This window comes from Podarcis melisellensis, assembly GCF_964234715.1.
Source record: "Podarcis melisellensis genome assembly, chromosome: 10".
Taxonomy (NCBI): domain Eukaryota; kingdom Metazoa; phylum Chordata; class Lepidosauria; order Squamata; family Lacertidae; genus Podarcis; species Podarcis melisellensis.
In genome coordinates, this window is record NC_138542.1 from 44031939 (window position 1) to 44050382 (window position 18444).

Below are 18444 nucleotides of genomic sequence, written 5' to 3' on the forward strand. Positions count from 1 at the left end.
TTTTGTTTTTGTTCAATTTTGTTTCTCTTATTGGCAATATTTTGCAGACTACCTTGACCATTTTAACCCATATATATATATATATATATATATATATATATATATATATGCAGGTTTTGGTGTCCTCGGGTGTCTTCCCGTGTAAAAGTTGGGGTGTCTAGGCGACGTTTCGACGAGGTCTCACTCGTCATCTTCAGGCTGGTGCTTTCGGCTTCTTGTTACTGGAACCAACCGAAAGCCGAAAGCACCAGCCTGAAGATGACGAGTGAGACCTCGTCGAAACGTCGCCTAGACACCCCAACTTTTACACGGGAAGACACCCGAGGACACCAAAACCTGCATTCCTGTACCCGTGAAAATCTACGAAAGCAAATATATATATATATATATATATATTTCCCTCAGTGACTTTTCATTCAAACAACAGTACACTGATCTAGTTTATCTGATCTCACCTCCTAGAAATACAGTAACACTACAAACTATCAGTTTATTCAGTGGTCAATATCAGCTGCTTCCTAGGGGAAAATACAAGGAGCCACAGAGCAGTTAGTGAAATCATCTGTCACCTGCTGTTCAGAATAACAGAAAATCCAACAAAACATCCTTAATAGAAGAGAAAGGACTTTCTAAGTAGATAAAATGTTATGCTAAAGAATAGGCTTCTTTGTAATGTTAAGGCTGAACTGCTTTTATGACCTATACATGAAGACTACCCAGAAGATAGTTCAGAAACTGTATCTGGGACAGATGGTAGAAGTTCAATAATTTCCAGGGTGGTGGTTTTGTTTTGCAAGTTCTTAGTAGTTTGGGTCTACCATACCAAAAACCTATTGTTGTGCCTTGCTTCCTATCCTGAATTTTAAAGTATGGCTGACCTGGAGGGCTACACTGCATGGTGACAAACCATTTTCCTCTGTGCCTGGTTTGGATGTGCATGTAGTGAAATAGTTACCCAAATAACACCCACACAAACACATATTACTGGCCGGATTGTGATAAGAAGCTTGTGGAAAGTCATCCTCCATGCCAATGGCTCACAGTAAACTACTCAGATGACTAGTTCAATCCCAGCAGATGAAAAATACCACAATACACTTGTTTAATAGTGAGAATATTCCACTTAAATATTCTATTTCTTCCTCAGTAATCCTTTTGGCTAGTAGATATTACTTACTATTATAGCCACAAGCCTATCATCTTCCCACTATCTTCCATTTTTAGGTGATGTATAGACAGACAGAGAGGTCATGTATCCACAGCAGTGACCAGAGGAGGAGTGACTGCTGGGAAGCTGCGAAACCAGACACCTTCATCTGCCCCACTTGCATTAAAACATCTCTCCCATATTGGTTTCTACAGCCACTATAACTTTCCAACATGACTTCCAACATGACTTTACCCTAAAGGCCACACTCTTCCATTGTTTCTAGAGACAAACAGTAGTCAATTCTCTTAGATTCTAGAATCCTTTCCCTCCAAACTAATAATGGGAGGGAGGCAAAGAAAGTAAGTGACTCTTTGAAAAACAATTGTGAATTGCACATAAGGCATTGAATTTTATTGGGTCAGATCAACAGTATATCTAGCACTGATTTAAGTGCCAGTAGCTCTCTGGGATGTCAGGTAGAGGCCTTTCATGGCACAACTACTTTTCAGGTAGGGATGGCAGAAATTGAACCTGGAACCTTCTGCATGCAAAGCTTTTCCACTTAGCTATGGCCTTGCAGTTACCAATGAATGATTTGAGGATCTAAGAAAGCAGGATAAGTCAATTTCACACTCTAGTGTTTCAATTTCAATTTGATGCTGATTTGGGGCAAAGAAAATATTGAATTAAATTAATTTAGATTGTTAGATTATAATAAAGGTTTGCCTATTCCACAATCAAGAATCTAATCTACTTGACCAGCTGTGAATAGTGCAAATTGATTTAATAAATGTGTGTGTGAAACACACATATTTAAAAGAAAATGTTGTATAATGCTTATTAGCAATAGCGGCAGCACAGCTCTTAAAGCGTTGGTCAGTCTGGCTAAATAAGCAATTGTGAGATTAGATGTTTCCCACATGCTCTTAGTGAGCAAATCTAGGCTCGAAAGACATTTTTAATAGAAGTGGTGTGGACTTAAACAACCTGAACCAATCAAGATTCATGGTTAGCTAAAGTTACACAGAGAGAGAGAGAGAGAGAGAGAGAGAGAGAGAGAGAGAGAGAGAGAGAGAGAGAGAATGATGTTTATATATAATGGATATATTTCACAGTTTAGACACACAAGCACCAATAATTGCATTTCATTCATTCCAAGTCAATTTAAAAGGCTAAGGAAGAAGTCCTATGTTTGAGGTGAGCAACGGGCAGCCTAGGAGCTACAACTGGCCTGTGGGTCCTTAGCATTGAACAGTGGCAATCAAACTGGTCAGACTGAATGCCACTGAAGGCTAAGCTTGAGAAGAGGCTCATTATTGCATTGCTTTCTTTTTATATTCCTTGCAGTTGGTAAGAAGAGTGAAATCCTGACTCTGCCCACCTGCAAGTCCCTGATCTTCTGCTGGAGATAGGTGGGCATTAAAAAGAGGATCATGGAATTGCAAACACATCCTTTTTGGAATGAATATGTGCCTGTAGGGAAGGGCTGTAGTTCAGTGCTACAGCATCCGCTAAGCATGCAGGAGATCCTAGGTTCACTCCCTGGAATTTTCAGGCATATCTGAGAGAGGCTCCTGTCAGAAACTCTGAAGAATCACTGCCAGTCAGTGAAGATACTACAGAGCTGGACAGACCCATTGTCTGACTCAGTATAAAGCACAATGTTGGGTAGCCTATCATTTAATCCAGGGCTATTTCCCCACCAGCTGGCCCCCATCACTGCCACCTCCTCCTCCTTCCTCCTTCCTCCTTCCTCCTTCCTCCTTCCTCCTTCCTCCTTCCTCCTTCCTCCTTCCTCCTTCCCCCTTCCTCCTTCCTCCTTCCTCCTTCCTCCTTCCTCCTTCCTCCTGTTGAGGAATGAACCATCCAGCAGCCAGTTGTCTGGGACAGAAAGAAGTTGTGCCATATTCCATGTCAGGCACTCAGCCATAAAGCACTTTTCTTCCCAGCAGCAGAAGCGAGGCAGCTCCAGTGACAACAAATGGGCAACCAGTGAGGTGTTTTTCCATGGCCTTGCCTCCCCCATCTCTCTCTCTCTGCTTTTAGTTCTTGGTATTATCCCACTGATATTTATTCTTCCAGTTTGACAGCCGAAGGTGTCCTGCTCCCCCCAAAGACTCTGCCCTTAGTCCCTTGCTGTCCTATACACTTGGCACTGACTCTTAAAACATGTCACCTGCCTTAGTCCTTTCAAAATTCCTCTCAAAGCCCACCTTTTCCATGACATTTTTGCTACAACCCCCTATTTGCTATAACCCACTCTATGGATGGGGAAACTACTGCCCTCCAGATGTTGCTTGATTAGAACTTGTATTGACTGAAACTGACAGGAGTTGGATTCCAACAATGTCGGGGGGGGCAAAGGTTCCTCACTCCTGCTCTATAGTCTTAACCTTTTCTGCCACCCAGTAGCTCCTCTGTGGGCTTCAATCATGATTGGGAGAGCTATAGTCTTGCACATGGATATGTTGTTGTTTAGTCGTTTAGTCATGTCCGACTCTTAATGACCCCAGGCACTCCTGTCTTCCACTGCCTCCCGCAGTTTGGTCAAACTCATGTTAGTAGCTTCGAGAACACTGGCCAACCATCTTGTCCTCTGTCGTCCCTTCTCCTTGTGCCCTCAATCTTTCCCAACAGCAGGGTCTTTTCCAAGGAGTCTTCTCTTCTCATGAGGTGGCCAAAGTATTGGAGCCTCAGCTAGAGAGCATCTCCAATACTAGACAGAATCTTAAAAAGCAGAGCCATCACCTTGCTGACAAAGGTCCGTATAGTTAAACCTATGGTTTTCCCAGTAGTGATGTATGGAAGTGAGAGCTGGACCGTAAAGAAGGCTGGTTGCTGAAGAATTGATGTTTTTAAATTATGGTGCTGGAGGAGACTCTTGAGAGTCCCATGGACTGCAAGAAGATCAAACCTCTCCATTCTGAAGCTAATCAGCCCTAAGTGCTCACTGGAAGGACAGATCCTGAAGCTGAGGCACATGGATATAGGATGAAACAAAAATGGGGGAGGGGTTCCAGCTACATTAGTGTCAGTGCCCCAAAGCCCCCATCAGATGGATGCTTTGATGCTTTAAGTGGAGACAATGCTGATAAAGCCTGGATGTCTGCTTAGTGAAGCCTTAACAATCACTTTTAAGCATCCAGTGGGTGATAAGAAGCAAGGGAAAACATTCTGACATTCCCCACTTAAACTTCTTATATATTTATGAAAGAGGTGATAGTATCCTTCGCTGACTCTCAGTTCTTTTATGTATCTGAATAAACTCAGCCAGATACTTAATAGCCTGAAAACATGAGATGATTCTGCAACAAGGCAGAGTGCATCCATCTTTCTCTCTAATTCTGTGACAGTGATGGAAGGAGTAGACTATGGTCCACAGCAGCAGTCAGGGGTGGTGCAATGTTAATAAATTGCTGTCACCACAAATAAGCAACCAAGGCAAGTGCATGCAGGCATGCATGGGGGGGGGGAGAGAGGTTGGGTTCCAGGCCTTTACTGGCAGGTGTCACTTGGTAACGCTTGATGTAGGGATAGTGAAGTCAGCACCATGTAGCCATAAAACTGCTAACTGACCACAAGTATCTGCTCTTGGTCAGTCAACAGTCAAGTGCCTGCATTATTATTATTATTATTATTTATTAAATTTCTATACAACTCACTCTTCATTCAAAGTTCACAGGGTGGTTTGCAATATAAAAACACAGAAATGCATACTACAGGGCTTTCTCGGCCGCGGCGCCAATCTGGTGAAACGCTCTGTCACAAGAGACTAGGGCCCTGCAGGACCTGACATCTTTCCGCAGGGCCTGCAAGACAGAGCTGTTCCACCAGGCCTCTGGTCAGGGCGCAGCCTGACCCCCTCCTCTGGCAATCTGCACAGAATTTTGCTTGATGGTTGCCATTAATTTGATTTTAATTGATTTTATAATGAATGTTTTTAAAATGTTGGACTATTTTGATTGTTGTTAGCCGCCCTGAGCCCAGCTTCGGCTGGGGAGGGCAGGATATAAATAAAATTATTATTATTATTATTACAATGACAAACAAAACAATACCCCTCCACACACACACAATTTAAAAAGCCATAGATTGTTTTATCAGCCCAAGGCCAGGGAGAATAAGAACGTTTTCTCCCAGGCCCTAAAGATATGTAATGAAGGCACCAGGAAACAGCTTTCATCTCTATCCCTAGTCCACCAGGGATAATTGACCAGCACAATCAGAGTGGCTGCTCTTATTATTGTACTATCCATGCGCATGGTGCTTTACAGAGGGCAATAGGATAGGTTTCCTGCCCTGAGGAGCTTACAAACTGTAATTTCACATGGGGAAAAGAATAGAGGAAGAGGAGGGAAGTGAAGGCACATATGTGAATCACACATATTTAGGTGTGGTTATAGACTCAAGGCTTATCCACACTTACCTTTCCTCTGCTCATTCCAGGCACAGTTTGTGCTTTAAAGCTCCATGTCCAAGCACCCCTTTTTTGGCTCCAAAGTGTTCCCTATGAACAGCTGCTATTTAAAGTTTTATTGGAGCAAACATTAATCCACAGAAAACCCAAATTGACATTTGCTCTGCTTTAGTGCTAAGCAGTGGCTTTTTGCAGGTTTTTGCTCCAGGACAAAAACAACAGCAACAATGCTCGGACATGAAACTTTTAAGCGTGGACCTGTGCCTGGAAAGAGTGGGCGAAAGGTAAGTGTGGAATCTCTGTCTGTTGCTGCAGACCCAGTATGTGCAGATCCAGTTGTAGATTGACTACAGGTTTTGGCAGGCAGGCAGGTGTGCAGTGCAACAGAATACATAGTGCAGGCACACTGTCAGAGTCCATGACAATGCACTGTGGGAGCTGGAGACAAGACTAGTTTCTCCTCCTGCCCGGCTGCCCCATTCGCAATGTCCTTAAGAGGCCAGGTCTGAGCGTTGGGCCATCATATTAACTGAAGCTGTGGTTCTGTAGGGTTTCATGTTAGCTTTCGAATTCTGGGTCCCATATTGTAGCAAATGTGTGGGTGTTTTTAAGAGGTTTTTTGTTCACTTTAGCCATATTAGTTAATGTTGTCTTGGTTGTTATACTCTGAATGCTTTGCTGGGGAACTGTAGGAGAGCTGCACTTCCCCAACCTTTGATCTACCCATCCTGTCTTTGACTGGCTAAGAGCCATTTTCAAGCTCAAATATTTTCTTTTTCACATGTGAACATCACCATGGCCTTCAGTGATATTACGTAGAGCCACATTAAGAGGCCTGACCAATTCATATACAGTGGTACCTCAGGTTAAGTACTTAATTCATTCCGGAGGTCCGTTCTTAACCTGAAACTGTTCTTAACCTGAAGCACCACTTTAGCTAATGGGGCCTCCTGCTGCTGCCGCACCGCTGGACCACAATTTCTGTTCTCATCCTGAAGCAAAGTTCTTAACCCGAGGTACTATTTCTGGGTTAGCAGAGTCTGTAACCTGAAGCGTATGTAACCCGAGGTACCACTGTAATACAAACACACACACAAAATTAAACACAAATGCCACTTCCAAAGGACATCAGTGTGTGAGGCACCTGACTACCCCATCCAACAGTCGTGTGTGCGCGCTCACATGGACACATAAAAACTATCTATACATGCCCTTATCTTCACTGAATCGAAGTGGGTTCAGCAGCAGCAGAGGAAACATTCAAGACATTGAAGATAAAAATCACCATTTTACAATTTCATCCTAAATAATGCAAAACATTATTTTTATTCTGAAAGTGTGTCCCAGAGAAAAAAGCTTTAGAACCACTGGGATTAGCAGAAAACTGCTCAGAGTCATGCCTTCTAGGCATAGGACAAGCAGAAGTGTAGGCAAGCCCTATGTTGCTTCGGTACCTAACTTTGTGTTTCAAAGTGTTTGTTTGTTTCATGCTTCCTGCCTCTGTTTCTGAAGTTTTTCATCTGGAAAACGTAAGAGCACGTCATGCCAAGTGACAATACAAAATGCGTACATTTGCTACATTCTAAACATGAAAAAGTATTTGCGGGCTATAGGAAACTATACATTGTGCCATTAAAAGACCTTCCACGTTAACAGCTTCTAAAACAGTGGCCATATTAGTCTGTTGCAGCAAAAACGTGACTCTTGTAGCACTATAAAGACGAACACATTTAACATGTTATAAACTTTTGTGGATTAAAGAAAAATTATGCCATAATAAATTTGTTACTCTTTACCGTGCTGCAAGACTGTGTTGATGATGAAACTAGTATTTTATAAATCATTTGGCAAAGTATATACTAAATTAGCATGAAATTGGCATTTTCATTACTACACTATGTATGCTTGGCTTACTTAATTTAAAAGAAGACATGTTTTCCTCTGACAAATGTTAGTGGCAGATATGCTATTTCACCTCCATCTTCTTTTGGAGCCTGTCCTCTACTAGTATTTTTCATCAAAATTATCAGGCAACACAAAGTATTAAGAATGATAATTTACATTCACAAGGACAGGTATGTAGAAGAGTAAGTCTCACCTGATCAAATTCTCCAGCTAGATTTGCAACTGGACATTCTACCCTTGATTATTTATTTAATAGTCTATCAAATTCTATCAAATTCAGTAAGCCCAAGTCCCCTGTAAAGAAAGTCATGCCAACTGGCATCTAGCCTGAACATTACTCTTTTGCTGTTTGTACCCTATATTCAACATAGTTTCAGGGCAAAGTGAATAAAAAAGAAATTTCCTCTGGGCTCCTTTAATCAGGGAATAAATCCAACATTATTTCCCTGGAGTATGTACTATGATACATCTATGGCAGGCTACTCTTGGACAATATGCATGCCTCATTTGAGAAAGCCCTAAAGCTGTCTTGCAGTGCTGTGGCCATGTAAAGGCTCCATAATATGCAACTGTCAAGAATCCTGGAACCTGTGAAGCCTAACGTTCTAAATTTTCCATATAGTTGGCTGAAATAGCAGGCTCCATATCATATTGTTCTGCCAGTCACCTGCTTAACCAACATCTCTTTGACTCTGCATCGCTATACGAGGAAAAGCATGCCCATCTTCATCCTAATTCTCATCTTCTAGGGGCAATTGCTGGCATTTATTTCCTGTTCCTCCAGCATCCCCTGCCTGCATGCCTCCCATTGGTCAATTGCTCTTCTAGCTATCAATTTCTATCACCTCAATTAAGCAGCATAAAGCATAACATCATGCTCCTTTACTTTGTCACTCATCTTTCCAGCATCTCCACAAATTACCAAATGTGTGTGAAAGTAACCCTCAACAAAAGTCTTTGCTACATGAGTTTGCCTAGTGTAAGGCTAAATAGATTAATATTCCTGGTTGAGTTGGTGTTTTTTATTTTCCTTTTGATGGTGCATACTCAATGTTTCCCCCATTTCCCCCTTTTTATACTTCCCTTGAATAAATTTCTTAATTGGATTCCTGGCCTGTACCAGTTTCTGCTCCCACTCAAGGACTGCCAGTCCGTCTCCTCTGCTTATTATTTACCTGATTTTAGTTATAGCCTGCTCTTCACCAAAGAGTCTCAGGGCAGGTTACAAAAATGCCATAATTAAAATAAGTCCAATGTAGAATTGAAATAAATAAAACAGCAACGACGTCCAATTTCTGAATAACGAAACAGAAAGACATAACGGATACTCAGCCGTGCTGGAAGAAGGAAGTCACCCATTCAACCAGAGGCCTGGGAAAACAGCTATGTCTTGATCAATCACTGAAAAGTTTATTGTGCTAGTACAAGACCTGACTTAGAGGGAAACTCATTCCACAACCTATGGCCCACCACGGAGAAGACCCTCTCATGTGCTGCGGACTCCTTGAACCACAGCAGGTGGTGGCACGACCAACTGGGCCTCCCCTGGTGATGTTAATACCAAGGCAAATAGATTTAGGAGGAGGCAATCCTTCAGATATTTGGGGACCAAGTCATTTAGGACTTTATATGTCAACATTAACACCTTCAATTGGGATGCATAGTGAATTGACAAACAGTGCTGATATTTTGAGACCAGTATGCTCTGGTGGTGGAATTCAACTAAGTTTTACTTGGAGTAGAAATTAATAAACATGACTAAACTATGTTCATTGATATCAATAGGCCTTCTCTGAGTAAAACTTAGTTGAATACCACCCTGTGTCCTGCTGGGCCATGTGTCTGTCTACATTACAGATCCAGGTTCTTGGAAAGCCATGAGTGGTGATATGCTGAAGATGCCCAGCAGGAGATTTTCAATTCAGCTGGAAGTCCCCCAACTCCTGAGCACATCATCTCATAAGCCAGTGGAAGTCTCATAGTCTTTGACCTAGCAGTCAATCCAACAGGTGGTAGAAAGAAGAAGCTGAAATCACAAACTGATTTTTTTAAACAATCAGTGTGTGTGTGTGTGTGTGTGTGTGTGTGTATTTCATCACCTTAACCAAATTCTTGGTGAAGCATCTTTGGGCCTGGTCCTACTTTTTCCTTCCCCATGTCTTTGGCACCTTTGGTGGCTAGCAGGAGCCACAGAAACTGTTGGTGCACATTTCTAGGTGTGCAGAAGGGGGAAACCCATGCCCACTGCCCAACCAGTTCACTGCATGTCCTGGTGGGAAGGGAAGGAAGCTGTGCCCCACTAGGTCTCTCTGCAGCATGGTGAGAACATAGCTCTACGAGTGCTTAACCCAGAAATGACATTGACACCACCTTATACAATGGACATGACTGTAAGATGGAACTGCTACATACACTGCCTCTTTCAATGGCTCCCTGGACTCAAGTCCTTATAGCTGCCAGTGCCATTTTATCTCTCAGCCAGGCAGTCCAAAGGAACATACCTCCTCCATCTCTCAGCTATCCTTAGCGTCCCACCGTGATATGATATCCAGTAATACAAAGCAGTATGGTCCAGCTTATATGCTTAGCAAAATCAGATGGCAAATCTTTTCCAGGATTGTATCACTCTAGGATGCAGATGGCAGGAAACACCAGTATGACCACTTCCCATCTTTAAAACTTATTGCACATACAAAACTAGTATGTTGGAGAGATTGATTCAACCTAGCTTTCTCCCTGACATAGTGTGGGGGGTTTTCTCTTATTTTCAGGGAATTTCATCCATAGGATAGCATTCAAACATGCAGCCTCCCCCACCTACAGCCTGAAGTGGGGCAATCCAGAAAAACTCTGCTACTTTTTTCTACTGGATGTCCTATGCCATTACACTAGAGATGCAAGACTTCAGCAGATTATTTTTTTTATTGCACATTTATGATTATTTGTGCTCATAATGCTATACATTATGTAGACAATCCTGCTTTTAATACTGTTTGTTCCTGCAAAAGTTTTGGAGTGGTCATACTGCTTCATTTCCAATCAGCACATTCCCTGTAGCTTCATGCTAAAAATCCAGTAACTTTTCATACCACAAATGTTCTGGTTATTTATTTATTTTGTCCAGCAGAAAGAAATAATGTGGTAGTAATGGAGGTGCATTGAGAATAAAGCAGAATAAATCCACCACTAATGCACTATTGTTGTGTTAAGAGCATGTTGCAGAATACACCCACAATAAAACACCAATCTGGAGGGACACAAAGAATAAACATGTTGGTTATCACTTGAGACTCTTCGGCTGGAAGGGAAAGAGGTATTGCTAGTGGGATCAAAAACATAGTTAAAAAGGTAAAGGTAAAGGTACCCCTGCCCGTACGGGCCAGTCTTGACAGACTCTGGGGTTGTGCGCCCATCTCACTTAAGAGGCCAGGGGCCAGCGCTGTCCGGAGACACTTCCGGGTCACATGGCCAGTGTGACATCGCTGCTCTGGCGAGCCAGAGCTGCACACGGAAACGCCGTTTACCTTCCCACTGGTAAGCGGTCCCTATTTATCTACTTGCACCCGGAGGTGCTTTCGAACTGCTAGGTTGGCAGGCGCTGGGACCGAGCAGCGGGAGCGCACCCCACAGCAGGGATTCGAACCGCCGACCTTTCGATCAGCAAGTCCTAGGCGCTGAGGCTTTAACCCACAGCGCCACAGCATAGTTAGCGCACAGCATAGTTAGCTGCATACAAACTGCTGGTAGACTGAATATCATTTACCATTGTCCACATTATAGAAAGACCTCTTCATAGTAGACTAGGTATACAGAAGAGCAACAGATGAATACCAGAACTGAGAACTTACCTTATGAGATTGACTTTTTAATCTTAGATACAGTGGTAGTACTCTACAAATGAATTGGAGGCAAGTGCTAACACCACAAAGTGGGGAGCTTCTCATATTAAAGCAGATTGGGGACGAGAATGAATGACTACAAAATGGCCACACTTTCTAGAGTGGACTTGCTCTGTGTTTATGACACATCATAATTCTAATTATATAGACCGATATCTATAACGTGTGGATTGTCAATCCTCTGGGCATAGAATGAGCAAGGTCATCTGTGGACCTAGTTCTATAATTCTCTGAAAACACATGTTTGTCATCATAATCTACAAAGTAGAAGAAAACTACTCATATCTCCTGATATATGCAGTGCTTTTTTCTTAAAAAAATGTTTAGGAGTTCTCTCATTTTCCTACTCATATTGAAATACTGCCCCTCAATGAGGCCAAACTTAGATTCACAAAATGTTAGGGGTATGTGTACCCCTGTGTCCCCCCAGAAAAAAACACTGGATATATGTATATGTGTAGATGCTCTGGGTTATCACTGAACTTCCTCAAAAAGTCCCTGGGGGACAGGGGAATGTTAGGTTAAACCATTTCCATTTTCTGTTTTGTTTTGTTTTACATGTGTTTAAAACTAATGAATGTTTTGCAGGAAAGCTGGTTTTATTAATGGTTTGTCCATGACAGTTTTGTGAAACCAAAATACTTATTCCTGTGGTCTTTGGTGGGAAATTCAGATTAGCTGAGGCACTTCCAGTTTTATCATCCTGGTTTCTTAATGTTCTTCTTAAAGAAAAAGCAATTAAAATAAGCAAGGCTTCTTATGGGTGTGGGGGGATGTCATGGGTCTACAGGATGTATGTGCTTACTCTTTCTTGGTTTGGTAGTGCAGTTGTCCCTGGGTAGGAAATGCTGGCAAGCAAATGTACCCAAACATCCCTATGTGCACCTCCCCATCCTCTCCTGATCTTCTGCAGGAGAAGATGCTAACTAGTGAACATAGTTAGAACGTTCTCTTCGATTGGGCACCCTGGTTGCACAGGGTCTTTTTTTAAAATCTTGGAGAAGATTCTAGTCATGTTCAACTGAAGGGATTTAGAGCCCTCCTTCAGATCTTTGCACATCAGGCAAGGAGGTGGCAGGTTAGCACATGCAGGAATGTTGGTGGCAGACCCAGTGCGCGCACACACACACACTCCCCAGTTGACACCCTCGTGCATTATTTTTAACAACATGCATTTAATTGTTTTTTAACCTCATATTATGAGTCATAACACTGGCAAATGAGTGGTTAAAATGGGGCATAATGATTGCCACACCAACACAATGTCCTCAGCCTTGAACTGTAACTGTGCAAGGTCACAGAAGGTGAGGGACAGCAGAGTGAACTTCTGAAGGTTTTTCCGCCACTCCCACGAAGCCAAATACATAGACCCAATTCTGCAGACCTGGTATTTGGTAATAACTGACAGAAAGCAAAGCAGGACAGATCTGCTTCACTTGCCAAGGACAAGATGCTGCTTGTTCCAAGAATCTCAGTGACAAATATCTAGATAGTCAGGGCTTGAATTCTTCCAATGCAATTGACCGAGTTTGTCAGTGCCTTTAACAAACAGTATGCATTTTGTGAACGAAGAAGCTAATTTCCAAGCTCCCCTCTAATGGTTGAGATGGGAAGAAGCAATAATTTACCTTGTCTGCCATGATCATGGAAGAGCCTCCATGGATACCTAGGATGGGTGTGAGGGTCTGGGCAGAAATGAAGTCCAGGATCTGGGCAATGGCTTCCTGGTCAGTGTCATCAGCAAACACCACACCTTGAACCCTTCGATCAGACATGATATCACAGATGCGAGTGATGATGCTCTTGGGATCTGTCTCATTCATGGCCACCAGTTCCACACGAGGCGTGAGAGAGAGGTGATGGAAGTCATCTTTCTTGTGGGCATCTGTGATAGCTACTTCGTCAGAGGTACCCACCAAGATGACAGCAATGCCAATGCTGGGGTGGTTCTTTTGGGCCCAGGCCCCACCACCTGTTGTCGCCAGGACTGCCAGCATAAGCCAGAACTTTGAAGAATAGCACTCTGCTCGGGGCCTCATTTTCAGCTCTTGCACTCCCTAGAAAGAAGGGAAAAAGAGGGGAAATAGTCATGTTAGCTTCCTTATTATTTGTTCCCTTTATGGATCAGAGCACTGGCCATGTTGAACACATGCAGCTGCTTTAGGTTAGAACAGACCATTTGTCCATCTAGCTCAGCACAGGCTACAGCAGAGACTTTCCAGGGTTTCAGGCAGGAGTCTTTTCTCAGCCCTTCTACCTAAGCTCATTTTAACTAGAGGTTAACTAGAGGACATTCTGCATGCAGTATATGTGCTCTACCATTGAATTCTGCCCCACTCCCCCAATCTCTTGCTCAATTTCAATTTAAAGCTCATTAACTGGACTTGTTGCTTCAACTTTAGTGGGAACTAGAGAAAGCTCTTTGATGTTAGCCTATATCTGGAAGCTTAATAAGAGCAGGAAAAAGAATTAAATGACAGTGGTAAAAAAGAGAGGATACCCAAGACATAATTACACTGTTGTTCTAACCCAGAATTACATGTTCATCAGTGACAGAGCATCAGGGTCCTCTCCTCATCCACTTGAAATGAGCGTGTTTGGAATCTACACTTTGTTTGTGCCAAAATATGTGTCCACTTCCAATCGGTTTTGTAAAAGAACCTTCCACCAGTCTTTATGCAAAAGATTCTAAAGATAAGGGGAACGGAGAAAGAAGGCAGGACTTCCCTCCCTCCAGCTAACACAGTCGCTCCAGGTCAATCTGAAGTATCTTTTGTTCCAGTATTATTTACATGACCATAATGTAGTCCTTGTGAAGATAAATGCAAGATTTCAGGCTGTAGAATTGCTAGTGATAACTTTTTGCCAATCCTAATTTTATTTGAAGGAAGACATCAGTCAGCAGGCAACACAGCCACTTATGTACCGTATCTTCCTTTCTTAGCATCTTCAGGTGATTACTTTTGCTCTCGAGGCGGAAGATCAGTTACCTCCAAGCCTTCAAGCTAATGGAGCTGCTGATATAATTTTGATTCACTCCCTGGAAATGTTGGCTTCTTTTTCTAAGCACTGAAGTGATGAAGAAGACCTATGAGGTCATCAGTGCAACCCTGCTAGTGCCAGATGACTCCCTACAGGATACTTTAGTGTGTCTTGTTTTAATAACATTGAGCTCTTTTCATCTGCAAAGCACTTTACAAGCAGCAACTAATTAATCCTCAGAGCTCCTCAGTAAGGTACATGTTGCTACTATTGTCTTACCAGCCTGAAAATCATAGCAGTGAGGTTTGCCCTGTGGACGCAGATGCAGTCAGTATCAGCAAAAACAGAAGTATTGTCTAGTCATATGCACAAACTAGAGTTTCATGTTACTCATCCAATTAAAATAACTGAAAAATACCTCTCAGATTTATGATCTGGTCTAGTCTCTAATTCTATATCTACAGTGTTTAACAAAGCATCCCAGGTGTCGGAATTTCCATTGCATCGCACTAAAACAGCTCTTGTCCTTCTGCTATGCCAGAAGCTGATTGAAGGAATGCAAGTGGAACCTCTGGAATTTGTTGCTTCATGACCCACACCCAAATCGTCACTCATTTCCATTACAAACCAGATAAATGTCAATAGCCAAAGTAGCAAATTCCTGGATTTATATTGATGGCAATCTATAACTAATAAAGTAACTGCTAGGACTGCAGTGCAAGGTGAGGAAACTTTTCAATTCACGAAGTTGACCCACAGAAAGTCCAGGGGGGCAAAGCCATTAATGGGCAGAGCCAAGAGCAGGTGGAGCTACCTGGTTCATCTCTCCCTCTCCTCTGCTCCCCTTCCTCCCCCTCTCTGTGCCACTTTCTCAGCTCTTCCCCCACCTCTCCCACCCTCCACCACTCCAGTTTTCCTTCTCTTCCTCTTCCCCCTCTCCTTAACAAAAGGTGGTAGAGCAGTTTCAGTATGGTGGGTTTTTTTTTAAATTTTCTCTCATTTAGACACACTGAGAGGAAGTGGTCATGAAGTGAAAAAAAGCAGCATACTGGACAGAATCAGTAATGGTCAACATGTGCATGCACCTAATCTGGCCTATGTATCTATCACCCGACTGTGACCAGCTGCTGGGCAATGGCGGCTGAATGTTGCTGCAAATTAACTCCTGTGTATTTCACTAACCAGGCTCTACCAATGGCAGAAGGGGTGGAGCCACTAGAGCAGCTTGGCATCATGGCCTAGATGCAGCTGAACACAACTTTTTAAAATTCCATTTGCTCAAAGCAGAACTCATAAAGCATCTTGCTTATACAGTAATGCATTGATCGTTTAATTACCATTTACACTGCTATAGTTTAACACTCCTGAAATCAAATGCAAATATACGTGCGCACACTTCACCCGTAACCCTCAACATGTCATTCTCAGGGCTGTACACATTGTCCTGTCATTAATAAACAAAACAAACAAATGCATAATTACAATTCAAAGAAGGATCCAAATCCACTTAAAGGCTGAAAGAAATGAGTGGATGACATATCCATCGATTTTTATTGCTCTGGACTTCTGTTCATAGAACAAGCTAATAAAGAGGGGGAAAGAAGACTTTGAGAACGTAACAAAATGAATAGCTAACTTCATTGTAGCAGGACTATTCCCTCTAATTACAAGTCAGTAAATTAAGTTCTTTTACAAGGGAAATGCAGTCCTCACTACTCTGACAGCTGATTAATGCACACCGCTCATGCTCTTTCACACATTTAATGTTATTTTTTGCCATTCTCCTGTGACTCCCCTTAGTATTCTTAGCGTATTGCACTTGGTTATGCAACGGCTAGTTGCAATGCTGTGAGTAGCTTTGACAGTCATCTCTTCACACTGCAGCTACATTGAAGTACTCTCTAAAGCAGAAAGGGTAGATTCTACCAGCCCAGGAACTTACACGGACAATAGGGAAATCTGTAATGCAACCATAACTCAACCACATCTATAGCCAGAAATATTGTGGTACTTGTAGAAATAGCCTAAGGGTATAACAGTTTCAATATGAAACAGGAAAAATCTATCTGGCAGTTTAATATGTTTAAATCAAAGTTATGAATAATTTTATTAGAAGTTTTCTTTAAAAAGAAAAATTCAGCTGCCCACCAATGTTTTCAAGTCAGCCAACACAGCCATGAAATTAAGGGTATGATTCTTCACCCTGCGGCACCCCACTTGTCACTTTTCCCAGGATGGTGAGGAACCATTCATGAGCACTCTTTGGGTTCGGATAGTCAACCAGCTACAAATCCACCTAACAGTTACCTCATCCAGTCCACATTTTAACAGCTTCTCTGCAAGAATATCATGGAGGACTTTGCCAAAAGCCTTACTGAAATAAAAAAAAAAAACAATTTTGTCCACAACGTTCCCCTGATCCACCAAGCTTGCAACTCAACATGTTTTTGAGAAACCCACGGTAGGTCTTAGTCAGGGGTAGACAACCTAAGGCTCATGGGCCACAAGCAGCCCACAGGGGTCATTTAACCGGCCCATGAGCCGCCCCCAAACCAAGCCACCCGCTTGGCAAGTCCCCGCACGCTGCACTAAACCGGCGCAGTGCGGCGCGGGGACTCACTTCTGCGGTGCCAGAAATCGTGTCTGCGCAGATGCGATTTCTGGCACTGCGGAAGCGAGTCCCCTCACCGTGCTGTGCCGGTTTAGTTAAACGTGCTGCACCGGTTTAGGTAAACCTTGCCGACCCCTGGTCTTAGTAATCACAGCATCCTTTTCTAAGTGCTCACAGACCAACAGTTTAATTATGTGTTCTAGGACCTTTCCTGGTATCAACATCAAGCTGACTTGTCAGTAGCTACCAGCGTCTTCTCCCCCCATCCCATTTTGAATATGGGCACAACATTTGCCTACCTCCAGTCTGCAGGGACCTCAGCTGTTCTCCCAGAATTGTCAAAATGCTTTAGTTGAGATTCCTGCATTGCAGGAGGTTGGGCTAGATGACCCTCAGGGATCCTTCCAACTCTGCAATTCTTTGGTTCTAAGTCCATTGTGCATCAAGAGTTGGGCCTTGATTAACAGGGCTCTACGATTTCATGCCAGGAGCAGGGAATCTGTGGCCCTCCAGATGGCGGGCTACAACTTCCATCAGCTCCAGCCAGTAAGGTGGGAGGGGTTCAGCACTTTCTGAAGGGCCACATGATCTGTGCCAATGCCTCTGTGTGCAGACTCTGTAGCCACTTAGGAAAGCATTTACTCCAGTTTTGTGTTGCAGCCAACAACACGAATTTACCATGTGTTGCATACCTTCCTCTGACTTTATTTATTGTAACCAGGCACCTCATATCTGAGTACAAAGTACCCGTGTGTCCCATCAAGTGGGGGGGGGGGGCTCAGCATCTGTGCAGAATTAGATATGTGACACTTTAAAAAAAAAGCTTGGAAGTGGCATCTTGATCTTTTCCTGGCCAAAACAATCAAGCTGAAACAGCAAACTGGAAAGGAAATTCTCTGTTTTGCTTATATACAGTGTTATATGTTTAAATTTGGCTTGAGTATATATTTGAATAATTGGTTTTCTTCATGCAAAACATGTCTATTCGCAAAAACACAACAGTACCAATTTAGGAAAACTATTTATTATTCACTATTCCTTTCCTATCAAATGACATAGCTTCCACTCTTAAAATGCAGCTTTCTGTGTGATAGAAGGTAGCTTGGTTTAGTACAGCAATAAAACATTCCACAATTACTTTTGTGAACTTATGTCACAGGAAGAAATGAAGAATAACTTTTTCAATTGAACCTGCAGGGAGAATTCTGGTGAGCAGAATTACTGAGGCTGGAATTTAGCCAGGATATCAAACTAATAAACCAAAATGCTACGAGAACTTTATTTAACACTGTACTTTTATAAAGGTTACCTGTAATGCAAATATCAATAAAACTGTAAGAATGCACAGGCCTATTACTAATGGCATGTAGCATTATGGAAAACACAGTTCTAGATTTGGAGAGCTCTGGATCCTAAGTTTGGAGATGACCAGTGCTTTTTTCTGGGGGGATGCAGGGGTACGCATACCCCTAAACATTTT

At 42.6% G+C, this 18444-nt stretch overlaps 1 protein-coding gene and 1 long non-coding RNA gene across 17 annotated transcripts in view; one reads left to right on the forward strand and one right to left on the reverse strand.

The window, feature by feature from the left end:
• The window catches only part of GRIN2B (glutamate ionotropic receptor NMDA type subunit 2B), a 284672-nt gene that overhangs the window by 181809 nt on the left and 84419 nt on the right, over nt 1-18444 (reverse strand). For all 14 annotated transcript variants that reach the window (XM_081928536.1, XM_081928547.1, XM_081928548.1 and 11 more), the window contains one exon: nt 13000-13428. In XM_081928536.1, the coding sequence (XP_081784662.1) occupies nt 13000-13410 (411 nt within the window). In that variant the 5' untranslated portion in view covers nt 13411-13428. The remainder of the gene's footprint in view (nt 1-12999; nt 13429-18444) is intronic.
• LOC309379451 overlaps nt 1-18444 on the forward strand; it is a 59334-nt gene that overhangs the window by 24520 nt on the left and 16370 nt on the right. The window lies entirely within an intron of this gene.